Below are 26532 nucleotides of genomic sequence, written 5' to 3'. Positions count from 1 at the left end.
AACCTATGAAAGTCATGGAGAGAGATTTTCCACCACAGACTTCATGAAAAGCAGATTCTAGGTATGTTCTTACTCCCTTTTAAATTTATTCTTCTGCAAAATATTCCTACCCCACATATCACTCTAAGAGACAAGTCTCCTCTTAGGCAAGCTTTTTGAATAAACTTGCTCTCTAAATAAAGCACACCAAAAATCAGCAGAGATTTCTATTAAATATCTAATTTTCACTTCACTGCACTGTTTCCATTATAAGCCTAAACAGACAGGCCTGCATCAACTTGGATCTTGGAAAAAAATCAAGATGCACCCACTCATAGCAGTAATTCAGGATTAATCAGGAAGACAAACTGGCTACTTCAAGCTGGAGGCTGGACTAGACAACTTCCTGAGGTTCCTTCCAACCTGAGCTTTCCTATGATCCTACGACACCACTACAATTAGAAGGAGAAATCTGTCACATCTAAAGACGCTTCAAGAATTTTTAAGAGGAGTTCAGTAGTCAGAATTCTGTATTTCTCTTTGCAGCTCTGCCTCTAACAGCCGAACACTCCAGAGAGTTTACTCAGCCTCACACAAAATCAGACTCAGCTGAATAACAGCTACACCACTGCTTTATCTCAGATACTACAGGCAGATTAGTTAGGTGTTTGAAAGGCATTACAGATCTGCACTCATATTCCACGATCAGAACACATCCTTAGGTTTAAGGAAGCGTGATTCTTCTGTGTGTGTGTGTGTGTGTGTAAGGGCATGGGTTTGGTTCAAAAGACACAGAGATGACTATATTCAGTAGTGCCATCTGTATAAATACCCAGCTGCATACAGTTAAAAACCAGTGAATATCTGACCTTCAGTGCTGGTCCTTTTTCACTTGCTCTCTCACTAGCTCTCTTTCCTTCTAGCCCAAGTTGAACAAACAGTTCCAGCAAGTTCATCAGCAGTTCATCCACAAGGTACTCTCCTTGAATGTTAGCAGCAATGTTAGCTAGGGCATTGATGACTGCTAAGGAACAGTGTCTGAGAAGAAAGAACAGTAATGAACAAGCAATTCCTCAAAGTTTTATATTTTCAGTGCTTTCTTCATAATGCTGATAGTGACTCTTGGAATAAGGCTACTGACTCACTCAGAGGTTTTTGTTTTTCTGAATAGTAGCACATCACTTTACTGGTAATTGGAATGCAATCACTATTTAAGTAAAAAACTAATTGTAAACTTTGCCTCTGGAGGACGTTTCTATTGCAAACTTTGTCCTCTGGAGGACAGTATTATTTATAACCTCATTATAAAACTTATTCTGGGAAAAAGTGAAAATCCCTGATGTAGCATAAAGGATATTCAACAGAGTATTCACACATTTAAGAGAGACAGTGAAGTGTTACCTGTATCCATGATCCTTGTAATCTTTTGTGGCAGAGTAAACAACTGAGCTTGCTTTAACACTGATTTGCTGAAACAGATTCCACACCTCCTGGTAAATATATTGCTGTAAAAAAAAACCCAAAACAACACTAAGTAGAGCTCATTGAATACAATCTCTCTAAAGAAGAACACCGTAAAACACACCAAGTATTACAAAGTTCTTCAGACAGGTATCTAGTTGTAACCTGAGCAACAGTTTCAGCTTCCATAAAGCACACAGTGGAAGTGCTTTCACTAGTGTTCCTAATTACTCAAATTATACAAAATTTATTAAGTTCTTTAACTCCACCTTCCTGATGGAAAACTTTTTTTTCAGGCTTCTGAGTTCTGGCAATTAATTGCTCACTCAGCGACACAAATTACATTCCAATTAATCCATGTATGGACCTACGAGACTTTGAAATTTAACTACTGATGTGAAAAAAGATAACGTGCACCTATTCGGGACATAGACCAAGTTTATAAACTTCTTCATAACTTTTGAAAACACTGAATTTGGTGGTTTTTTAGAGTTTGCTTTTTTTTTAAAAAAAAAAAACTTTTAGTATTTTCTAGGGGGACTAATCTTCTTTATAGGGACAGCGTCTTACACGTTATTAATTAGCTTTTGTTTTCTGATGTCACAGAGACATGAGGATTGTACAAGCACAGCTATGGTGAAGAAAAGAAAAACCTTAAAAAACCTCTGCAAATGCAGTTTCTAAAATATGTTTCCTTTTAACTAAAGGAAAGGGATCATGAATTGACATCCTCTTGGCCAGTTCTTTCCTTACATTTCCAGTGATGACCAAGCAGCCCAGCTGATCAACGATGAGTACATCAAGATGAGAAGGTGGCTGGCAAAACTTCTGCTGCAAGATCTGTAGGATGGGCTCCATCATTTTTGGAGTGTCTCTCAGTGCTACTGCAATGTGCCCTAGAGCCCGAATTGTGTGGTCAGGAATCAAATGAGCTTCCCTGTTACAAAGACAAACAAAAAAACCCCAAACCATACATGTAACTGTTCAACAGTTATCAAGATGTTCAAGCACAGTTACATCTCCTGTAAGAAACAGTTCATATACTAAACATTACTAATAGCCTTGATAATGCCACTCTATATACCCATCTACTCCCAACATTAACATTAGAGATCTACTTGCTCAAGTTGGTTTTCAAAATAAAAAACCAAAACAAGTCCCACAAACGAACTATTCAACAAATTCACACTAATCCATGAACAAACTGTTCTAGAAACAACAGCAAAAAGAGGTAAAAGTGATCTGCAAAACATTAAGATATGACAGTCACACCAGCTACCATAAGACCTCTCCTTGGAGGTTTCTTGGTTGGTGAGCCTCTTAAAAATGAGGCAAGTCAAATGCCACAAGTGACAAGCTGTGTCAAGCCACAAAAGATAGCTGAAGCATACAACAGAGAGAACGACTCAATCTAGGACTCAAAACTGGCTAACACTCCAAGATTTGCTGATTCAATCAGATAAAAATGAATCCATACCGCTCAGTATGAAAGCAAAGGCTCAGCTCTGCAAAAATTTGCATGGGAAGATCTCAACCCCATATACAAGCTCATTAATCTGAGAGACACTTAATTCTAAAATGCTGCTGCCTGTACTTAGAATAAGCTTCAGGTTCATTTAGTGAAGGAAAAATTGTTTGATGACTAACAACTCACTTATCACTCTCTTGAGAGATGTACAGACGGTTAGACAAACTGGCAAGAAAGGCCTCAACAATCACCGAATCTATGGTCAAGCCAGCCTTCAAGCACCTGGAATAACAACGAACAGAAAACCTGCTAGAACTGCCAGAGGAAAAAAAAACGCATGAATTAAACATTTCACTTTTCACTACTGTAAATGCACACCAGGTACAAGGGAGGAAAGTTTACACTGAAGTATACGAACTGATTGCCTAGGAACACTGCAGATGTATTTTAAAAAGCGAACAGAGTTTCCACTGCTGCCTTCTCCAGTAACAATACAGATGGGGATATGCAATAACGTAAATTCAAAAGCCACTGCTTCAATCCCTTGCCTCCAGTCACCAACTATTTGTTTTCCCTCCAGCTCTCTGGAGCTGTCTAGAAGGGAACAATAACCATTGCACTGCCCACACCTGAGCGCGTAACAATCCTTCTGTTACAGGAGACTTGCTCAACGTGATAATCCAGGCAGAAAACAAAACCCCACTGAGTATCGAAACGGTGACTAGCATCAGTTACACCCGTGGGAAGCAAAACAATGAGACTGGATTATTATTTTACAACTAGGACATAAACAAAAGCAAGGGATGTCTGAAGAAAAACGAAGTCATGATCAAAAAAGGCAAAAAGCCTTTGTAGCAGCACAGAGCAGCACCTCCTTAACGGTCACAATACTTTTGCACTGGGGAAACAGAACACGTGTCCCAACACGGCCCCAGTCTCTCTCTCACCTGCAGATGTTGTCTATGGCAATGTCACGCAGCTGCTCATACATGGATGGTTGACTTTTCTTGCCAGGCATTACATTTAGAGTGGACTCTGAGTGCTCATTGGTTACACTAATCTTGATGTCATTACCACCTACTAAGACACAGAGTACAGACATCAGCACCATCTCAAACAGCTTTTTCCCCCAAGATGAGAGCACATAGGCAGAGCAGTATCTGGTGAGTGCATGTAAAACAGCCTACTTCACCGCCCAGAGAGCTGAGCTGAAGAACTTTGGAAGTGCATGTGTTGTCACTAGCTATGCAAGACACTAGTGCATTTAACTATTCCTAAATTTAGTCACCATAAGTTCTCATTTTACCTGTTCTGCTTTAGCATTACAATACTTTTGCATTAGCAAGTGATTTAAATTGAACTTTTTCTTTTTGGAAATTGTAATTTGATATTACAATTTAAAAACAGCAACAAAAAGACTCAAAGATGAGTTGAGTCAAGATGGCCATGGGGCTGGAGCACGGGACTTGTATGAAGAGTCTAAGGAATGCAGCCTTGTCCAGCCTGGGGAAGAGGTAGCTTTGGACAGACCTAACAGCTGCCTTCCAGAGCATGAAGTAGGTTACCAAGAAGACAGAAGCAGGCTTTGTGGCAGGATGAGACACAACAGCCATAACTCGAAACAAGGCAAGTTCCAACTGGGTATGTGATTTTTTTTTTTTTTTCCACTATAAGGATAATTATGCATTGGCTCAGGTTGTAGAATCTGTGTGTCCTTGGAGGCTTCTGAAGGCCCTCGTAGACAAAGCCCTAAGCAAACTGCTCTGATTTGAGTGCGGGAGGCTGACACACATAATTCAACCTTCAATACTACAGTATCACACTAGAGCTGTTAATGATCTCGCTCAAGACAAAAGTGCTTGAGATAAGACTATCTTAGCTTCAGTAGAAGAGGCGCAGCAATATCGCTGCTAGGATAAAATGTAGTCCTATATATACTGCTTGCCCTTAGATACGCTTTTACCAGAATTTGATTTGCATTCCTCCTCTCTACCTCCAAGAAAAAAAAAAATAAAAAAAAAAAAATCACAAATGCATCTCCATTTCCCCCTACAGCTGTATCACCACAAAATATCCAAAAGCATAAAAAAGCCATACAAGTTGGAAAACAATGACTAGCATATCCTTTGGAACATGGCCTTTTTTCCTGTACCTGTATGATACTGGCTATGATACTTGTAAAGTTTCACAAGCACTGGGGAAGGTATCACAAGAAAGTCTCTCAAGGATGGATTGACAGAATGAACCACAACAGGGAACCTCTCACACAAACGACCTAGACCCTAAAAAACAAAAAAAAAAGCAATATAGCTTCAGAATATAACAGCACAATTTTTATTTCAACTTGTAAGCTTGCAATTTCAGCTCAATACAAAAAAAACTAAACAAAACCAAACCATTTATAGTTCTGAGAGATTCAATTTTTAGCAGAAGATTTAGACATTTCAAGCCTCTAATTCTTTTAGGTTATCCTAGAGTGCTGGATGCCAGTCAAGCCTTGCTGCTTTCTTCCTGGGTAATTTCACAGGAGTTACACGGAATGAACTGCACTCTCTAAGAATAAAGTTACTGGACAAGTTCCAACATTTAGAGAATCCTGATTATTTACTATGTGGTGGAAAACACACTTGTAAGACTATGAATAAGAGCCCAACAAGAAAACATAAAAATTGGAATAACCAAGCCTTAGTCTGAAAACTCGGTGACCTGCCAGTTCCAGTATTTTAACTGTTTCTTTAATGGACTAAGCAGCTAAATATTTCAGAAATTAAATACCGGTTAAAAAGAAACCTCTTGAATATTATTCTTCAAGAAGTAGCTGAGCTAAGAAAATTTTGAAATTGCTAGTCTACTGCAGTTCTAGTTTCCACAACAGATCTCTAGAATCCAAACACAGAACACATTGATGGAAAGTAATACAAATGGCAGATAAAAAGTGTTCTTCTAGTAACCTGTAAAACTCCCCAGACTCTCACTCACTGACACAGTAATGTCAAATACTGTAAAGACAGACCTGCAAACAGCAAATTAGCAGTGGCAAGTGAGCAATGATGACTTTGCTTGAGGTTTTTGACTGCAGCTTCTCTGATAACTTGATACACAGGTTTTCCGCACCTTAAACAAGAAATCCAACAGAAAAATTTATGTTTATCAGATAATATAATACAAGTGATATAATATAACACAAGTGATATAACACAAGTGATATAATATAACACAAGTGATATAATATAACACAAGTGATATAATATAACAGATATAATAATATAATAATACAATACAATATAATAATACAATACAATATAATAGAATAGAATAGATACAATTCAATGCTTACTGGAATTTCTAAAACAACACAGAAAATACATCCACTTCACACTCCTACTACAATTTCTCAAAGAGATTTAGTGCTTCTTCTGAAAAAAAAGTTTTGGCAAATTATAATCTGCATGAAACAGCCCTGTCAAACACTATGATTTAAAGAATTACAGTGCTTGAAGTTGATTTTGAGTGTACTTCACATTTGATAGAAATTAAGTATTGCAAGGTCCAAAGCAAAAAACCCTTCATGTATTCAGAGGATGTGTAAGAATTAAACAAGAAAGAAAATTGAAAAAAATGAGAAAGAGCTTCCCAATTCTGTTAGCAATGAAGAAAAAAAACATTTTCTTTAAAAGAATGACTGAGAAACATTTGAGATACTAAAAGCAATTATTAAAAACATAAAATAGAAAATAATCAGCTGCATGTAATGCAGCAATTACATCATCCCTTGTCAATCAGCCAATAAGATGCTTCTGTTTCCATTTCTATGAAGAGATGTCTAACTACCTAGCCTACTAATTTGCCAACTTTTTGATGGAAGTTTTACTCTTGTATTCTAACAGTAAAGAGTATTCCATGGAAATTTATTTTATATTTCTCTGAGCATCATCTACTTTCAGAGAACTTGTCAGTATCTACAACTGAAAGAAAAAAGACAGACATTAGAGAGACTGAAGAGCAGTTTTTACCTTGCTCATCTTTCACAGCCCACACCATGAGATCCACACAGGCAGCATTAGCCTGACAGCGCAGTTTTAAAGGACTCAGTTCATTGTGCAGTCGATCCACATCATGAAGGATTTTCTGAAGTTCTGATTGACTGCTGTTGAATTGCTCTAGCACAAAATCATGGATTTCCTTCACAAATGAGTTGGGAAGGTCTGAAGAAATAAAAGGAAATAGCATTATACTAGAAGAATGGGAGTCAATGTATCAGAATGACACCATATATAAAATTCATTGCTACATTATAAACGAAGTTATTTTGTAAAGCTTATCCCCCTACCTAAAAGATGAATTTCATAGCAAAGTCCACCAGTAAGCAGATAATTGAAAATCATCTATTAATCCTTCTAGTGCTGCTAAAAATACTTTTTTCCTATTTCCATAGCACCTTTTTTTAGGGAAGCATTTCAAAATACAAATTTTAGAGCATACATGGATTTCCCAGGAAATGCAGACCCCAATGTTCAAGCACCCAATACAATGCAGACAACGCTTCAGATCCTAAACATAATGAAGGATAAATTTAAAAGAAAAATACAAACACTATACCTTTCATATAGTATAACGTGTCTCTCAGCATTTTAAATTGAGCAAGATAAAGAGGGTCACTGAACGTTTTATAATAGAGATCTGTACTAGCACTCATCTGAAAGAGAAAAGAAGCAACCTGCTAGATTCAAAATTAAGTATTTTTCATTTTACGGATAAATAAATCTTCTTATTCCAACCACATAATTGTTTTCCTCCACAAGGTAAACAAGCATTTAAAACAGGTACCAGAAGTAATCTTACAGCCTCCCCCCCACTCCTGTTATGAAAAGTACAGCCGTCCAGTGCATGAAGTAAGATTCAGTCACTTTCCATTTGAAGAGAAGATCTATGTTCTCTCTAACAGAGGTGTTAACACAACACAAGAGGATTCAAACCTGTCATCTTTCTGAGGCAGCAAAGAGAAACTGAGGCTCTCTCCACTCAGGCACCCATGGAAGGGGAGAACAAGGACTCAGAGACCTGCAGAAGCGAGTATGCCACCTCTGAAAGCACAGGTCCACCCACTGTAACACTACTAAACTCGTAGAAATGACACCTAAAGGACAGGAGTCATTTCCAAGCCAGATAAAGGAAACAACCAACAGGTTTTATCTACATGAAAAATTACAATGTTACTGCAATATGCAACAAAGACCTTAGTCTACGGCAAACCAGTTTTGGGCAACCAATGCTGCAATTTAGTAGGATAACAGACAAAGTAAGAAATGGTTCATTTTTTAAGAGAATAACTATTTTCTCCTGTTGGTGAACAACATTCCTCTTTCACTCCCCCATTTCTACACAGTCCAAGGCTAGATTTAAACCACTGAAAGAACAGTTAGTATCACTTTGCAAAGGCAAGGCATGCTTTACAAAAGTGAAAGACTAATTTTCCAAGTACTTAATTGTTAAGACAAAAAAATAAAGCATTTAAGTAATTAGAAAAGGAATTTAAAAACATACCTCTGCAACTTCAGCTACAACTGCATCTAATGTCTTCAGCAGAGAATCCCCAACAATTTGTTTTACCTACAGAGGAAAAATAAAATTTTAAAAAAAAAAAGGATGTTTCCTGTTGATGACTGGAGAGGAAGACAATACAATTTTGCCCATACGCAGAAAACACAAGTCCCTTGACTGCAAAGCATCAGATGAAATTAAGCCTATAAGCATTTCTGGCTGTACAAAGAACAAATATATTTGAGCCTCTCTGTGCTGTTCTAAAATAGCTCGTGCAGGAAGCAGACAAAGCCAGTAGTTTCTGGCACTTGCAAGAATTCCCAGCAACAAAGCCTTCTAGAAAAGGGTCTCAGTCTCGCCGCAGAAAACAATCCTCTATTTGAGCAGCTAGCAGTATGTAAGTTACCTCAGATTGAGTGGTCTGCAAGAACCATACTGGAAGAAGTTGACTAACTTGCTTGATTTTCCAAATTCTCCATAATTTATACAGGAGTTTTTTAGGAATACTACTGAAGTATGATGTTAAATGCCATAAAAAAAAACATTACACAAACCTTGACACACAAACACCTTATTTTAAAATTCTGAAGGCTTAAACTTAATCTGCATCTATTTCTAGCATGAATATCTAAGAATGCAACCTCCCTGCAGCCTTCATAAGAACCCACGACACACCATGTTCAACAGCTGGCGGAGCATTTCCAGTGGGATGTTAAACTCTTTATTGCTAATGCCGTTGAAGAGAGGGGAAACCGAAAAGCTGGAGCTGATTGTAGAGAAGTAATAATCAGGATCCAGTGCACTCCCATCAGGAAGATATGAACCTGATCAGAAAAAAATGATAGAAGTAAACGTTTAGGGAAAGAGAGGATATATAAACTCTGCCTAATAGTAACGTTTAGTTACTACTAAAGAGTTATTTCTGACACAGGTACAGTCTTTAACTTGCAAGCTATCACGACACACATTTCAGCTAACCTACTGGTAGATCACGACAGAAGACTATGGTGAAAAATACATTTGTTTATTAGATGTTTACATAAAAATGGAAGAATTAATTTCAATAACTTGTGTTCAGGTCAGAGACACCGCTGACAAGAAATCTTCCCATACTACTGATGTACATTTACCTGAAAACATTTGTAAATGCCATTTTGCTCAAAAGCACAGAGGTACAAAGAACAGGGTAAGTCAAAACTATCCAGCAAGGTTTTCCTGATATTAAATCAAATGAACACACGGCACAGTTTAACAGGCTTTCAAGTAACACAATTTATTGACAATAACAACAAAACAAAGTTTTCAGTCCTTTTTTCTAAACAATTAGCCTTGGCCAGAATAAAAACAAGGCCATTACTCCTCTTCTTCAGAAGATAAGATGATCACAAACTATATTGGAAATAATGAGAGCTGCCTATATCTGGAATATCTGGTAGAAGTTGGTACTGAAAATAAAATCCTGATTACAATAATCATAACTTTGCTAGAGAAACAATTAAAATTATTCCAAAACTTACAAAGTTGTCCACTACCCACCTATAGTTTTATGAAGATTATTCTTGTTCTACTACTATAGCCTCTCTCTAACTTGCACCATTTTCTTTTTTTTTTTTTTAAATTCAGACCATAAAATTGACGAAGTATAGGTTGGTTCAACAGGGCAGACAGACAACAAACAGGTCTTTTCCTACTCAGCAATTTAAGAGTGATATTTGAATTACTCTGCAATGCCATGGTATGACTGAGGAAGACAGATGCCACTACAAATAGTAACATGAAGGAAAAAGAACAGTAATGTGAAAGAAATTAATTGAAGCCAGGGCTGGGGAGAGGAGAATGACTCAGAAACAGAGAATGCCCAAACTGTTAAAAACCTCAAAGGGCCAGACAAAACCAGAGACACCAAAACACCTTCGATGCGGAGCAAGTTCTCAACTTGACTCATGAAAGTTTTCTTTTAAGCCCTACTTTGACACAGACCTCACAGCTAGAGCTCTACCAAAACCCAGCGGCTAAGAGTTTGTAAACTTGTAAATTTTTCACTTTTTTGCATTTTATGATACAGTAATTAATGCACGTTAGTGAGCACTCAACTTCAGTGTCTGCTTTACTATTTCTCACTTCAGCAAATTACTGGGTCTCACATGCAACTTGTATCACATTTACTTCAAATGGAGCAGTTGGTTTAGATTGATACAGCGTGCCACGAAGGTTTCAAACTCCCAGACCCTAGAGCTACAATTTAGTTGTCTAGTGAAGCACAATATCACCTCCTGTTCCTCAAAGTTACTCAGCCTAATCTCCTGAAATATTTTTCGCCTAGCTGAACTAAGGTCTTCAGTACTGGGCACAGCGTAGCAGTCAGGAAATCCTACGTGCCTCAGAAGCCTGTCAGAAACAACTGAGCCTGGAAACCTAGTAACTTCCTATATACACCTTGAAATTTTTCAAAATCCTACCAGGTTAAGTGCTAGAGAATTACTACAGGAATTCTAGAGGACAGAAAAACGGGTCAAAAGGATTTTGGTTTTCAATTTCCTATAAATAGCAACAAAACTCTCAAATCACACACTGTTCCTTGGCAAAATAATTTACCTTCAAAGTAATGAATTGCAGATCCTCCAGGAGAGCTGGGAGGGGGAATTCCACGTTCAGGACTAACCTGCAACATCATGCAAAAGCAGTAATTTTAACACTATTTATAAAACATTAAAATATCTTCCAGAGAATGGTCCATATACTTTATTAAAAATACAGCTTCAAGCAAAAATAACAGGAACTATGTATTGCCGGGCCTAACAGCTCAATTCCAACCAAAAATGGGAAGTTAAAAGCTAGTTCAGTGCTTTTTACTAAAGGAAAGAGATCAGAACCAAGGCTCCTGTACTCTAACTACGCTAACAACAATCTGTGGTTTCAAAACCTGCATCTGAGTCCATTCTCCCCTTAAGACAATGAACACTCACAGCTCCCAGCGAAACCAGTAAGAGCTCATGTATCCTCAGCACTTCTGAGAACTTTAGCAATTAAATGACAGCTTCCCAAATTCTCAGATATACACCACAATGCTTTTTCATGAGATTAACAGAAGGAATAGGACTTGCCAACTGTTCCACGTGAAGACTTATTAGTACAGATGTTAGTTTAACAGTTGCTGATCATTCTGTAGCTCAAAAAGTACAAAAATAAACTTAGTTGCCGAACCAAAATAAAGATCTCTATCTGGTCAAATACTGTGTTAAGAGACTGTGTGCACATCCAGGCTTAATGCTATCTCAACCCCACGAAATCATCTAAGCACTGGCTCCAACACAGAGCAAGTCCTACAAACCTGTGAGATGCTAGATACACTGCTAGCCTTTCTCTTTAGCGTTCCTTCTTGGCAAACAGTGAGAAGAGAACTGGGAAGAATCGATCTGAAATCATTAAAGGATCGTCGGCGAATTCCTTCAAGCTCTTCTGGAACTCTCAGAGAATGCGGGGGAATTTTTGGAAAAAGCTTTGAAAGGAGAGCCTCCTCTGAATTGCTGTAGCGACCAAAGGCTCGAGAAATTCCTATCAGGCAGGGTACCGCATACTTGCATAAATATTCTGGAAAAGAAAAACACATCTAAAGTGTAGTAAAAGTAACATAGGACTTCATCACTGTGCTAAACCATTTCAGCCTTACAAAGACTTATTTGTGTGAGTAGAGTTAAAACCCTGAAGGTACCCCAAATTAATACATTTCTCCTGCTTCCATATTTACCAGTCAGCAACAAACAGAACTGGCACTTTTCAGGAGCGATCCTGATAATCAGAAAGTGTAAGACAAGTTCAGAGGGCAGGAGCTACAAATACAGTAACCACTTTAATAGTACCTTTATCATGCATTTGCGGGGTCTGGCACATTCCCAACAGGAACTGCATTACTTGTAGAATCGCATCCAAAATCTAAAGTAATCAAGACAGATATACAAAAATATCTTTTGGTAAAGAGATCATGATCTTATACTAGATCACTACAACAAATGAAACTTGCAAATATTAACATAAGCACCTCTTTAAATAAGATTTTTTTTTTTTAATGCTGTGTTGACTAAAAAAGTGTATTGTCCTCACTCGGCTTACAGACCTTCTTTTGTAAGTCTGCAGTTAGCTGGTACATACTAGCAGAATAAAATTGCAGCAGTCCTAATGTCAGTATCAAAACTTGAATTCTAGAACTCTGGGCTCAGCAACTAACATCCTTTGACACCTAGAAGTAACAGCAGACTTATGGATAACTTCTAGATACTTGACTATTAATTAACACAAGCGAAATAATGCAACAGTAAACACATTACGGAAATCAGTCTCTTTGCAAGAAAGCAAGCAGCTGCGTGTACTCTTCTCTAGACATTTGTCAGTATTGCAGCACTGGAGGATTGGGTACTATATTAGCACAAACTTAAAATAAACTCTACCTGCTCTCTGAGAGATGCATCCCTGTAAGCAACATCTGACAACAGCGTTACCAAGCAGAAGCTGAAGTTTTCTGCAACTGGAAGCAAGCCTGCAAAGTAACAGACAGAAAATAAGCCACTTAAGCATTGTTGGACAGAATCAACACAGAAAGAGTAAATAATAACAAAGTAAGAAGATGTAAGTGATTCCCATGTCACACAGTTCTGAGATAGACTGTAGAAAAACACAGTATTACATACAAAACTTTAACCATCATAATTTCAGCATGAAATGTTAAAATAATAGTTTTGATAATTAAAATTGTTTCAAGCTTTCAAGTAATGGAAAAAATATTAAATTTTCTACTATCTCGAGAACAAGTATTCTTACATCCATTTTAAAAGATATTAAGGGACCAAGAAATGAATTGGTTTAAATAGCAACTAAGTATCAAAGGTAAAGGTGCAGTGCACAATCTCAGGTTCCACTCTCCTGCTCTGATGACTACACAGTCTTCTCCAATTTAGTAACAAAATATATTGAGCGTAGAATTATTTGAAAAGAGCAATTTGTCACAAAGCAGTCAATAAGAAAGCTGAGAGCTATTCAACTTCCTCTTTTCTTCTGAAGAAAATCACTATTAAAGGCTGTTGAGTCAGGAGCTAAGAACTTAGCAGGACCCATTACCTCCCCTTGCTCCATGTCCTGAATAACATTTGCTATTTTTATTTGCTGGCTGGCATTCCGTAAGAATGATCAAAAAACTAGAACATCACCTCTGCTTTTCCGTGCATTGCTTTCTTCTATCCATTGGACTTTGGGAAGTCCCTTCAGAAGTCGGAGGAGGTAAGGAACCACAGTATCTTTGTGCTAAAGAGAAAAATATTCTATTTAAAATGGAGAAGAAAAGCTGAACTGCACCACTGCAAGATATTTCAGAGATTGGAAAGACTACATTAACCACACTTGCTTCTCACAATCTCTCCACTTGAATATTGCAAAACTGATTTTAACACAGGCAAATGAAAGTAAACCAATTCAGTGCTATAAATTCAATCCTTTCATTCCAGGCAACAGTTCATTCCCCATAAAAGTTGGAGAAAAAAGTTCCAGAACAGTAATTGTCTCCAAACAATTTATTAGGTTACTGCAAGACACAAAAAATTTTAAGGCAGCTAGAAATTCAGTGCCAGTTCCAATTCAGCACACGTGATCCACCCCATGGCCTTATGCAAGTCCCTTAACACATCTGCATTAACACTTCAGCTTCCCAATCTGCAAACCAAAGGATAGCACTTTCCTTCCTCACAGAGTTGGATTAATTAATACTAACTGCTGGCTTTGAAAACACCATAAAAATGCTAAGAAATATGAATACAGCTGCCTTATTTAAATTTCATACTACAAAAACCACAAAAAGGCCAACATCAAGCTGTATCATAGTAAACAGACACTAAATAGCCAGAAATTCAGGCCTGATGCAAACCCTAGAACACTAAATGAGGTCAAGTGAGGTCTAAGGACTGCAGACCCAGGACTCAGTATGGCCTTCCTTTCTTCTGCATGAAACAACACCACACCCAGAGTCTGAAGGGAAGAGAACCAGCTTGTCACAAACAGGCTGGCAGACACAAAAGGGACATCCATACAATGCAGCCTATAGGCACTGTCTGTCTTTTTATCCTGGCTAGTGCCCGGCGTGGAAAGGCCTACTACAAACCTGATGTGCAGGAGCATATTAGAACACACGTGTCATTCAGAAGCATGAGGGGAAGAACACCCAGCGACACGTATGGTTTGAGCAAATTCTCCTGAATAGTCCTTCCTTTCTCTCCTTAAGCTGTGATGACCGAAAATCACGGCAGCAGTTTGGCTGTGGCAGCACCATGACTACTGTCTCTCACACTCATCAGTACTGTCTTGCTTCCTTGTGCTCCCCTGCCTGCATCCATCTGTTATCTCTGATCTTTTATTCATTTTTATGGGTAGGAAATACCAGCTTTTCACTCACTGCACGACTACATTTGAATTAATCCAAAATCTTTCAAGTTAAATAGAGGTAGCCTAAGGGGGAAAAGTACCTGAAGGTCAGATTCAATTAGAAAGATTCCTAAAGCAATAACAGCATCTCTGCGACGTTCATCTAACTGGAAAATCCCATGGAAATCCACTGGACACATACAGAGCAGTTTTTGCACCTGAAAAATAGTGGACAGAAAGAACAGCGGAACAACACCAAAAGCGTCAAAACAATCCAAGAGAAAAACAGAACATTTTTAAAACTGTCTTTCAAAAATCCATCAGCAGACCTCAGGAAAGCAACGCAAACAGCTCCCAGCTTCACTTTTACAGAGCACAGCTAGCTGTCATGTCCGCAGCCTAGAGCACGGGCCTGGGCAGCACTAGTACAACTGCAAATGCTTTCACAGCAGAGAAATGAGCTGACAGGCTGTGGTTTTCAAGACTCATTTAGACATCCTGTGTTTGAAGCGGACAGTAATCTTTCCATCTTCTGGAAGACAGATGGCCACATTACCCTCCTTTAGTCATTAATCTTAATAAGAGCATCTAAGGGCTAGGAAAGAGTGATGAATGACAGAAATTAGAAAAAGACAGAAAAATCTCAAGTAGGCGTCAAACATTTTTACCACAACACAGTTTGATTTAAAAGTTTTCTTCAACACCTGATCAAGTTGTTTGTTTTCACATGGCGAGAATTTCTGAACCTTTTCAGAGGATCAAGTTTACAGAGCTCATTCTTGCATCCCTGGTACAACAAAGCCTTCTTTCCACTAATTCATCAGGCATTTTGGATGTGCTAGAAATAGGCAGCAGGCATGTGTTCACTCAATTCCTGTGAATAGAAACTGGGTGGATGGAGCTTTGGTTACAGCTGCACCAATGCCACCTTCATATACACCGCTGAACAATAAACTGTTACCTAGCCCAGGATGACTTTTGTTCAAATCCTTTTACATAAAATATTAAGTTTCCAGAACTAGTTATTTTCTCACTACTTACCATACCTAGCAAACACACATCTAACAAATATATCAAATCTCCCAAATACTTTGTCTTCCTACAGAACTTTTAAGATAAACTGCAACAAACATATTGTCTTTTTATAAATCTCCTTGATATTAATAAATACTACCTAAAAAGATCTGACATAATAAATACCTATGTTTGAATGCCGAGTTATTTCCTACATTGATAACCCTTTAAACTCTCTGCCTTGGAATTTCTAAACCAGGAAGCTATTTCCCTAGAGGATTAGAAGAATTTACTGGATGCTCAGTGGAATTTAACATTCTGGTTCTTAAACTGCCAGATTTCATAATTACGAGACTTGTAACACAACAAAAATTGCTCAACGTAAAATACAGCAGAGGAAATATGAACTTTGGAAAATAACTTGATGCACATGTCCCACATCAGGTTAGTATATGCAATGACATGAGTGAAGAAATTTAGCTAGATATGAACTGTTAATATCATTTAACTCCTACTGCAGTCTCTCAACCTTTAAAAAAAAAAAAAAAGCAGCCCTGGATATGAGTGAACCAGCAGCACGGCTTAAACTCACAGCTGGCTGTCAGACCAGTGGTAGATTTGCAGAATAAGAACTAAGAACAGCAGCCTGCAGCGGCTGGCAAGAACAGGCGCTGTGCCTTCCACCAGCACAGAGCTGTGCTTTTCAGCGATTCAGTCACCTTTCGGTATTGCACGGGGCGATTCAGACGTTCAATGGCTCCGCGCTCAGAGAAGCCAACCCCAGCACCACCGCGCCCGACCCTCCTGCCCGCGGCGGCGGCTCCGCGCCCCGGTGGGACCCGCGAGGGGAACTGCCCACCCCACAACCCCCGTCCGGTGCCACGTTCGGCAGGGGTCTATCCCAACCGGGCGGCTTTTACCTTGAACTCATCGCACCGCTGCCGATTTAACCAGACACGCCGCGCCAAGCAACGAGCCCTAATTAGGCTCAGACTAATTACGCCTACGAGACCATGTCCCACAAATTCCAGGGACACGCCGGCCGTGGCCGCTGTGCCGACACCTCCCGCCGTGACAATGCCCCGCCAGCGTCCCGCCGGCCCCCGGGCGCGGCTGTCGCGCCGGAGCCCACCCCCGCGGCCACCGGGCAGCCCCCACCCGAGGGCAGCATCCTCCCGGGCACGGGCGGACACGCCAGGCCCGGCCTCCCGAGGGGCCACGGCATAACCCCCCCCCCGCGTCCCAGATGCGTGGCGGGGCCACGCGAGGCGGCGCAGACACCCCCAAACCATCCGCGGCCACGACCCGCCACCCTCCGCACCCGCGCAGCACAAACCCTCTCCCGGGAAAGGGCCCCACGCCGCCCGCCGCGGCACCCACAGTGCCCACGCAGGCTCCGCTCGCGTGACGCCCCCCCACACACGCAGCTCCCACGCGTGACACCCCCCGAGTCCCCACGGACACAGTCTCCACGCGAACCGACCCCTCCGACCGCTCCCACAGTCCCCACAGACGCAGCCCCTCGAGGCCCCTCCTCACGCAAGCGGCGGCGCGGGACGCCCCTCACCTTCTCCAGCGGCGCCGGGCTCTGCACCGCCAGCGAGCGCGCCAGCGACAGCACCGTGTTGAAGTAGAAGCCGCGCGCGGTGCCCGCGCTGCTCCCCCGCCCCGCGCCCGCGCAGGGAGCAGCGGCGCCCGCCGCCGTAGTGGTCGCCGCGGCAGCGGCGGCCGCCGTCGCAGCAGCCGCCGCTGCTGCCGCAACCGCCGCGGCCGCCATGTTACGAGGCAATGCCGTCCCGCCTCGCCGCCTCTCGCGAGATAACCCTCCCCCCCCACGGGATCACAGGACGCCAATCACACCACAGAGATGGCAGCGCCCGCAGCGGCTCCAGCGCTCCCCGCCCCGCCCCTCGCAGGTGCCACGCCCTCCCTGCCGCGCCGCCCGCCCCCCGGCCCGGCTCTACCAATCGGCGCGCCCGGCCCGCTCCGCCCCGCCCCCCCCGCCGCGGTGGCCCCTCCCAGCGGCCGCCGGTTCCTTAGCGGCGCTCTCGCGCACTCGCCCCGCCTCAGGGGGAGGTGCGCGCGCGCAGTGGTGGCGGCCTGTGGGCGGAAGGAGCGGACGGACGGGAGCGGAGCGGAGCGCGGCCTGAAGCGAGGGGGTTGGCGGCGAGCAGCGGGGCGGGCCCGGCCCGACCCTGCCCTGCTCGGCTCGGCCTCCGTGAGGAGCGAGGACTGAGCGCACCATCTCCCTGAAGCGCTCACCGCGGGCGCTTCCTTCGCGGCGCCATGTCGGCCCTCCCAAGGAGCTACAACCCTTTCGCTGCGGACGAGGAAGAGGAGGAGGCGGCGGCGTGGCCGCCGAAGGGCAGCGGGGAGGCAGGCGGCGCCGAGCGGCAGCGGTACCTGCAACAGGAGGTGCTGCGCCGCTCCGCCGCCACCGCCGACAGCACCGCCCGCTCCCTCTCGCTGCTCTACGAGTCCGAGCGGATCGGCGTGGCGGCCTCCGAGGTGGGTCACGGCCCCGCGGGGCAGCACAGCTCGGCGGAGCGGGGGGCGAACCGAGAAGGGAGCCCGCTCCCCCTGCGGCGGCTGCCGGGTACCGGCCGCCCGCACCGGCGGCTGCCCTGCGCCTGCCGCCCCCCGGGAGGAGCGTCCGGCCTAAATCTCCTGGAGGGGAGGCGGCTTTTTTTCCCCGAATCTCCCGAAACATTTCTTTTTGGAGTTGTTTAGTGTTTCGGAGACGACATACCCCTCTGTTACTGCAGACCGTTTTTCTGGGAGGAGGTTTTTTGAGGAAAAATCCCAGTTAGAGCCTTTCTGTCTATAAAATACTGAGAATAGGACTCGGTTTTGTTTACAGCTGCGTTTAACAATTATTATTTATGGTGTTTATGCCCATTTTTATCAGACTAAAAAGTTTTCAGTAATTCTCTTGATTAAAGAGCCTGCCTTGTTAGTTGTTGGTGATGCGCTCACTTCATCCCGATCAATCACTTCCTTCATTCTTCTGGCCTTGCTTCGGAATAGAGTTCATACTCAGGGACATCGCTCATAAAGGTCTAGTCCGTTGTGTCACCTGCTAATGGGATGTTTCCTGGAGCGTCAGTATTGCGGTTGCCTAAATTGACCCGAGGGCATCCACAGTCTGCAATAGGTGCTTGTGCTGAAGAGGGTTCTTAGCGGCACTTCTGCAAACCTGTGGCCTCGTGATTTGTTTGTCCAGAAAAGCACAAATGAGGAATCAAGAATTTGGACTTTGCACAGGGCTTGTGGTCAAACTCGAATTGTATGTGTTTGCTGCTTTGTTCAGGGGGGCGGGGGGGAATATTCAACTAGAATTCCCCAAAGTTTAGAAACAGTATGAACACAACTTCTTTGTTTTGCACTAGTGTTAGCTGTGGGCAACTTTCCTGCTAGAATTAATCTTTGGATTACTTTGGAATAGTGTTTGTGCTGCTGAATGAGAAAATAATACAATTGTATACATTAAAATTTCTGCATCTTGCACTATTAGTATTAGCTAAAAGATTATTCCTGCAGTATAAAAATATTCTTTTTGTGTTTCTTTCCTTTGGTTATTCAGATTCTAAATTATCAGGAACATCCCAGGAATGTGAAAATAGTATCTCTTCTCAATGAAGGTGTCATTCACAACTAGAAATGGTTCTGCTTGCTCATTTCCCTGCCATAAACCTTTGCATTTTCACTACATCACCCATCTGGTGCAGTGCTTGTTCCATCAAGAAGAGCTATAAATGTCAACCTGACAAAAGGCCAATACAGAAAATTCCTGGATGTTGTTTGTAGTAGGTGTCAGGAACCTGGCATTGCATAGTGATGAGGATTTTATAGCTGGTTAATGCTATGGCTGACTAGCAACTCTTGATTGAAATGCCCTGGAGGAAGAGGAGCAAAGTGAAAAAGCTGTACACCTTTAGAAATAACCCACATGGTTGAAGGAACTCTGTTCTGTAAAGTGTCTGTTAAATACGTTTGATGTTTCAGTTTGTCATGGTTTACTAGCTTCTCTTTTCCTGTCAATTCCTGTTAGGAGCTTGTACGTCAAGGAGAGGCACTGAAGCGCACAGAACAGATGGTGGATAAAATGGACCAGGACTTAAAGACTAGTCAAAGGCACATAAACAGCATCAAGAGTGTTTGGGGGGGCTTGGTAAGCTACTTCAAAGCCAAACCTCCAGAGAGCAAGCCAGAGCAGAATGGAACTCCTGAGTATTATGCCAACAGTAGGTAAGTAAAATAAACATTTTACTTGGGGTTTCTCTCCCACAGTTATTTCCAAAATGTCACCAGAAATCAGAACTTAAAAGGTCTGTTGATTCTGTCATGTAAACTCCTGAGATGGTGTCTAGCTCCCTTTTTTCTTTAACTCTGAGAAAAGTGTTTTTGCTTTTATTTGTATTTGTAGAGGTGAGAATAACTTCATATTTGTGGGAAATTAATTCAAACCCTTGCACAAAATTACATAAGTAAGTCTTTAGAGTCTTCTGAATTACCACGTTTACTTCAGTCTCATCAGGAAATTGTGATGTGTAGCATTGATGTGCTTCCCTTAAATATTATGTGTATTTCTCCAGCTTTTTTTTTAAGTGCTGTAAATAAAACTTAATTGCTGTGAAAGTACTGTGTCTTACAGTACTTGTCTCTCTTCACCTGAGAAATTTATGTAAAGCCTGGTAATGCTGCATGGATTGAGTTCTCCCTTCCCTTCCCTCTCTGTCCTCCGCTAGAGGAAAGGAGTAGGTTGCCTCCGGGATGGAAGGTATGGTTTCAGTTTTGATATCAAAGTTTCCATATGCTATTTTCAGCACTAAAGTGACCAGTTCTGCTTTCACTGAAGACAAATGCTAATAGTTCATTTTAAAGGCACATGTTGGATCAGGGCTAACGGATTTGCTGCTTTTGTATAAATTTGATACCTGTCCGTATTTAACGGATCCAGAATGAAGCCTGTGGTCCATACGAATGTTTTCTTTTTATTCTCTTTACTACCAGATTAAAAGAAGCAATGATGTCCAGTAAAGAACAAGAGTCAAAATACCAGGAAAGTCATCCAAATTTAAGGAAGCTAGATAATTCAGGTTTGTTAACTTGATTTTACACAGCATGTCCATTGTCAACGTGGGGCAAACTTGCGCAGTGGTGAAGGCAGAGACCCTTCAGCCTGCCTGACTGCTGACTTGCATGGCTGCCTAATGTCTGGACGTTTGTATCCCAGCCTTCATGGCTTTGAATTCTAAGGAATTATTTCCCCTAAAACTCTTTATACCCATCCTGAAGACCTGAAAATTTTTTACTTGGATACAGATTTTATTTAGTCCTTCCTATGGGGGATTTATGCAATATCCACTAAAGACTTTAAAAGCATCTAGTGCTTATATTTGCACAGAGGAGACTGTAGCCAAGAATCCACATAATGTGCAGGCAGCGTTGTCCTATGTTTGCCAAAAATGTTAATTTGTGTGTTCAGAGGTTCTTTTTAATCATTGTTTGTCATAGTTTTCAGATATGTTTTCCATGTTATTTTGAACATGGACTGTAACTCTTCATACTGAAATCGTTACTTGATTCACACAAGAAAGTGTTCAGGGTTTGGTCTTGTTCCCTGTTCTCACAATGCCTTGACTTCTGTGATGACTTTTATGTACAAAGTAACTGTTCCTTTTTAAAGTGGGATTCCATTATTTAGTTAGTGAGAAGGCAGCAAGGTGTGTTTATAGTTGCAGTTCTGTAAGTAAAGAAATGCTTTTTGGTAACATTAATCTCCATTCGACTCCACGTAATGTTAAAGGTCTGTCCAATAGAGAGCAGAAAACTCTCTGGTGGCTTGACCGGGGGGACCGCTAACCACTGGTAGAAGTTACCAACCTACCTGCTTTTGTTGAAGTGTGGGTGTTTTTATTTTAAATAGCCCTTCTAAAACTCTAAACTTCTTCTTGCTAGCTTTTTTTATTATATAATATTCTATATTTTATACTCCTAACAGACAGTGATTTCAGCAAAGAAGATCTAGTTTCTTCAGTGCAAAGGGATTCCTATCCGAAGAACCAACACCTACGAGCTTACCACCAGAAAATTGATAACAATTTAGGTGAGTGAGAAAATTGAAGCTGTTTGATGGAATATGATTTTCAATTTTTGGTTCTTAAGCCAGTGAAAATTACTAAGTAATATATTGTCAACAAACACTTGTTCATTTAGTTCACATGTGAAATTTGATAATTAAAAAAATCATTTGCTTGTATTCTGCATTTCAAAACTATATACATGGAGGAACTCTTCTACACCATGCTTGTGCTTTAAAAATAAATACTTAGATTTTAGTCCCTGAGCAAAGAGACTAAAAAAAAAAAAATCTTAAGCAGGGATTAGTAATATTAATAAGGAAATACTGCTTCAAATTGACATCCAGATTATACCAGTGTGGATACTTACTACCTCTTTTTCTTAAGCTTAACTTACATGGAAAGATGCATTCAACTCACCTGACAGTTAAACTCAGATATTAAATTGTACAGCAGTTTGAACCCAAAGAATTTACAACTGTGCACAGCTTTTGAAATAAACATGTTTTGCAGAAAATAGAAGAATTGAAAGTCATTAAATATTTAATTTGTGAATTTGCTGCATTTCTTTTATTACTTTAAAAAACATTCAGCTGACTTTCTCTTCCTTTGTTCTGTAGCATATACACAAAGTGTCTCTTTGTTTACATGTGTCACTGTTTAGCTGACCTAGAAAGACGAGATTGGAAAGAAAGCAGAAAAGAGTAGATCAAAGAGAAATAGTCAAGCATAAGAGTTAATGGAAGCGTATTTGTTCTACTCCCAAGCTGTGCAAAACTTACTAGCCTCAGAAGTGCTTATACCAATCAGTCATGCAATAAAATAGTCTCCTGTAGCCAAATTAGACAATCTGGAAATGGGATTTTTCATCTGTGTTACATAACTAACTGCTTAAATCTTCAGAGTATTGATTATATTTCTGCATGAAGTTTAAAGAAAAGCGATGGAGATAGTGAGTGCATTGTATACACTGTGCTGAGAAAAGATGTACCCCATTTTCTATGAAGTGTGCTTTTAAAAAAGTCAACATTACAGGGTATGTAATTTTAATAATATAGAGACCCAAGAGAGGGGTCTTTATACTATAAAGATCCAATTTGGTTTTAAGCATTTTTAGTTAACTTGTAAAGGAAAAAAGGAGGAGGTGATTACTTTCAGGAGTAATGCGGTGGCAGTGTGAAAGTATCCGTGTTTCCACTATTGAAGAACACTCAGATGTGAGCAGTCTCAACGAACATTTTCCTACCCAGGGTTCTGGAGAAGAGGGAATCCCGATAGTGCCCATCTAAACAGTATGCTTTGTACTACTTTGATTCCTTACGATCCCTATCTTCATTGACAGATGAAATGTCTTCTGGGTTGAGTCGTCTGAAAAACCTAGCTCTTGGTCTGCAGACAGAAATAGATGAGCAAGATGATATGCTGGATCGGCTAACAAAAAAAGTAGAGACACTGGACGTCAATATTAAAAGCACTGACAAAAAAGTCCGACAGCTTTAAAAGATTTTGGGCAACTTTTTTGTCCAGCGTCAGTACTTCTTTGGATGTCTTAACCAATCTTAAAAAAATCTTGGACAAGATCTGTTTCTTTTCTTTCTGATACGTTATTGATTTTGTTGTCATTAAAATTGCATAATCTTAAGTGCAGCATAATACCTTAAGTTTCTTCTGAATGTACATGGGAAAAGTCTGTGTTGAGTGAAATCTCTCAGCAGTTGGTAAAAGCTTTTGTGCTGGAGACCGTGCTCAGCTGTGTAACTGTGCGTCACGCGCGTGGAGGAATTTGCCATCGACAAAGCTTCAGTGTCCAGGGCCTGGGAGCTGTGATGAGAAAAGTAACTACGTTTTGCCTCTGTTTTGGGGAGGGGGCAGGAAACAGAATGTGCTGCTTTGTTCAGAACAAGTGTTGCTAATTCTGTTTACCTACAGCTATTTTAAATTCTGAAAAAATGCCGATTTCCAGCTGTAAAAATAACTCAAAGTGACTGTCCTCTGGTGTTTCTGGGGCTTAAGGAACGCACTGTTCAGTGGGAGTTAAAAATATCAAGTGTCATGCAGTAATGATAATATCCTGTGCATGTTCCCTTTCCTAAGATGACTTTTGCCAAATGGTGGACCCACAAACTGTGGTTTTTATGTTTGGGTCACTAAATGTTATCACCTTTACAGTATTTTCAGTAAAGATCTCTGATGGTATCTTATGGTCTGCAAGAAATGTTGGTTGACAGTGACCCAAAAAGTTTGGGTAACAAAATCAGGACTTAAATGTATGTTTTCCTAAAGATTGTTTTGTAGAAATTGACACTGTTTTTTACTTTCTGTTCTTTCTCAGCCTATTCAGTTAGGTGGTTATTTGAAAAATAGCTTCCATTTTAGAAATGGAGAGTTGGTCTGATATTGCACAGATCATAGGAGATTGTTCTTCAACATTTATTTCAAATGTGATTAGAGCTTGAGCAAATGCTGTGTTTTCCTAGGTAAGGTGACTGTTTTTAAGAAGTGCATCTACGATTCACACTTCTGCGTTGGCTTAGCAGGTATGAAAAGTTCCTGCAAATGAAGAAAAGCTCAAAAATGTTTTTGAGTCTTCCATGTACAAGTTGGGCCTTCCGATTTGTTTTATTCTTTTGTAAATAGCACTGTAGAACAAAATACTTGCAGTTCTGCTCCAGCCTGAAGACATGACAATGAGAACTTGCTGTCTGTGTTGAGAACAAATAAGTGATTTTGGTTTGGAGAGGCCAAGGGACCTGTCAGTCTTGCAGCGCTCCCTGTCACAAATGACAATGAGTGGCAAAGAAGAGACAGTTACTTTCCTGAGCTGGTGCCACATTATCTCATGAATTGAAGGAAGACCTTGGTGTTTAGGGCTATCAAGCTTATATCCTTCATGAACATCGCATTCCCACTCTCCTCTTTCCTTTTTTAGGGGTTTGTTACCTTGAGCTCACTTGCTACAAAGTGCACCCAATTGTTAAAGTTAATTGTTAAAAACTTGAGCCTTTCTTCTTTTACTGTGTCTCCTGAAAGTTCAGTTGTAGAAAAATGCATCACTAAAAAAGCTACACTTCTTGGGTATAGTATACGGAAAAAACAATTATTGCTGGGATTACTAGCAAAGTAGCGTTGTGAATTAGATTTAAGGTGAGCCTGTTTCACCTTGTGTTACTGATGTCATTGATTTCAGTCCCTGAAAATGGTGCAATTTGCAGGGACATAAAACTTCAAGAGCTACTGAGTACCTTTAATTGCTTTTTAATTTTCACTTTGTTGTTTATGCTCACTTGGAAACTTGAAAAACCTTATTAATAGCAATGTATCATCTAACTTTTTGGGTGTACACCATGATTAATTCTTTCTCACTCTTTTAGAATATTATCAATTATATGATTTAATGTCTCAAGAGAGTTCATATATTTATTCAGTAAATGATAGCAATCATTACTTTTCAAAATGTTAAGTACCTCAGTGAAGGAAATTTTGATTATACCTGTTTAGTTTATTTGACTTTCTTCTTTGAATAAAAAGGGTGAAAAGAATTGTACTTTTTTGTATCCCAGTATTAGTTAACAGACACATTTGCATCTTGGAAAGGATTTATAAATTTTCTCTAGAGAAGAGAATACTAAAAGAACTGCACTGTAATTAATAACACTCCTTTTAGTGTGAAATCTGCCTTCACCTGTATACAACTACTTCACAGCTATGTTTTTCCAAAGTAAGACTTTGATAACTAGGATGTAGGCTGACCTTTTCCACTAAGTTACGGTTAACGGAGGGAAAATGTAGCTGGAGGATATATATATATATATATATATATATGTAATAAAAAAGGTGGAGCTGGAATCCAAGCAAAAATTTTGGTTGGTTTAAGAGTGAAGTGTATTGCCTTTCTGATCTAAGCTATTCCATTTTTTCAGCCTAAATTATTTTATAAAACGAACTCAAGTTTTTGGTCAACTGTTTGGTTGTATTAGCCTTACAAAATGTTTACTGCATCCTGGATGTATTTCATGCCTTTAAAAACAAAGGCAGGGAAGGGGAATAAAAAAATACATCTCTTTCTGCTTTGAGAACCTTGTGATCCAAGCAGACTAGAAACCTAGAAGTTACACAGAGGTCTAAATTCTCATCTCTTCTAAAAGCCTCTTTCAGAGTCTCAGTAATGTATGTCTTTGCTTAGGCTTTCCTCCTCTATTTATTGTTTTGATTTTTTTAATGACCTTGTTTTAAAGGGTTATTTCCCACAGAGGATTTCTTTTGTGGGGAAAAAAGATTGCACAAGGTATAAATTAATTTCTGCTACAAACTGAATTCCTTTTCTCAGCTTTCGTACAAGATGCTTTATGCCAATAAAGAACTTAAGTTTAACTGACATAAGGAGACAACACTGTTTCGTAGTGGTGATGAGTAGTATTTTTTCTGCTCGTTAGAATAACTTTCTATCCTGCAGAAAGGGGAAATTTAAAGGAAGAAAATCACATGATTTTTGCCTTTCCAGGAAATGTCATTTTGCATGTGCTATGAAGGACTTACTTCAGTAGCTTTTCTTACTATTTCCTGATATAGCTTTATTTCTTC

The 26532-nt window shown here is 40.5% G+C and overlaps 2 protein-coding genes across 5 annotated transcripts in view; one reads left to right on the top strand and one right to left on the bottom strand.

Moving 5' to 3' along the window:
- Positions 1-17645, bottom strand: part of PI4KA (phosphatidylinositol 4-kinase alpha) — a 61632-nt gene extending 43987 nt beyond the window's left edge. Inside the window, exons 1-18 of one of the 3 annotated variants that reach the window (XM_086623658.1) lie at positions 17436-17645; positions 14956-15072; positions 13651-13744; positions 12895-12983; positions 12310-12382; positions 11781-12040; positions 11045-11111; positions 9125-9273; positions 8453-8518; positions 7508-7604; positions 6922-7113; positions 5922-6022; positions 5061-5190; positions 3856-3988; positions 3095-3190; positions 2194-2377; positions 1381-1484; positions 834-1017 (exon numbers count right to left, since the gene is read on the bottom strand). In XM_086623658.1, the coding sequence (XP_086479784.1) occupies positions 834-1017; positions 1381-1484; positions 2194-2377; positions 3095-3190; positions 3856-3988; positions 5061-5190; positions 5922-6022; positions 6922-7113; positions 7508-7604; positions 8453-8518; positions 9125-9273; positions 11045-11111; positions 11781-12040; positions 12310-12382; positions 12895-12983; positions 13651-13744; positions 14956-15072; positions 17436-17645 (2346 nt within the window). Of the gene's footprint in view, positions 1-833; positions 1018-1380; positions 1485-2193; positions 2378-3094; positions 3191-3855; positions 3989-5060; positions 5191-5921; positions 6023-6921; positions 7114-7507; positions 7605-7884; positions 7925-8452; positions 8519-9124; positions 9274-11044; positions 11112-11780; positions 12041-12309; positions 12383-12894; positions 12984-13650; positions 13745-14955; positions 15073-17435 lie in introns of those variants that run through there. The other 2 variants (XM_086623657.1, XM_086623659.1) reach the window with 2 other exon arrangements.
- A 509-nt stretch (positions 17646-18154) lies between these two features.
- SNAP29 (synaptosome associated protein 29) lies at positions 18155-25450 on the top strand. Of its 2 annotated transcripts, none has more exons than XM_086623653.1 (5): positions 18155-18376; positions 19920-20116; positions 20882-20967; positions 21894-21977; positions 23294-25450. In XM_086623653.1, exons 1-5 carry the CDS (start codon positions 18155-18157, stop codon positions 23449-23451), a joined length of 747 nt encoding a protein of 248 aa, XP_086479779.1. In that variant the 3' UTR covers positions 23452-25450. The 2 variants fall into 2 exon arrangements, with proteins under 2 accessions (XP_086479779.1, XP_086479778.1); XM_086623652.1 differs by having other exon boundaries at positions 21873-21977.
- Positions 25451-26532: the final 1082 nt, after the last annotated feature.

This window comes from Tauraco erythrolophus, chromosome 19 (assembly GCF_009769465.1).
Source record: "Tauraco erythrolophus isolate bTauEry1 chromosome 19, bTauEry1.pri, whole genome shotgun sequence".
Classification (NCBI taxonomy): Eukaryota; Metazoa; Chordata; class Aves; order Musophagiformes; family Musophagidae; genus Tauraco; species Tauraco erythrolophus.
This window is presented reverse-complemented; position numbering and strand designations above follow the sequence as displayed.

Excerpts from the sequence above, each read along its gene's own strand:
- SNAP29 (XM_086623652.1), top strand. The coding sequence starts at position 18,155 with ATGTCGGCCCTCCCAAGGAGCTACAACCCTTTCGCTGCGGACGAGGAA. Across the intron at positions 20,117-20,881 it reads GAGTATTATGCCAACAGTAG|ATTAAAAGAAGCAATGATGT; the intron begins GTAAGTAAAATA and ends CTTTACTACCAG. Across the intron at positions 21,978-23,293 it reads GAAAATTGATAACAATTTAG|ATGAAATGTCTTCTGGGTTG; the intron begins GTGAGTGAGAAA and ends CTTCATTGACAG.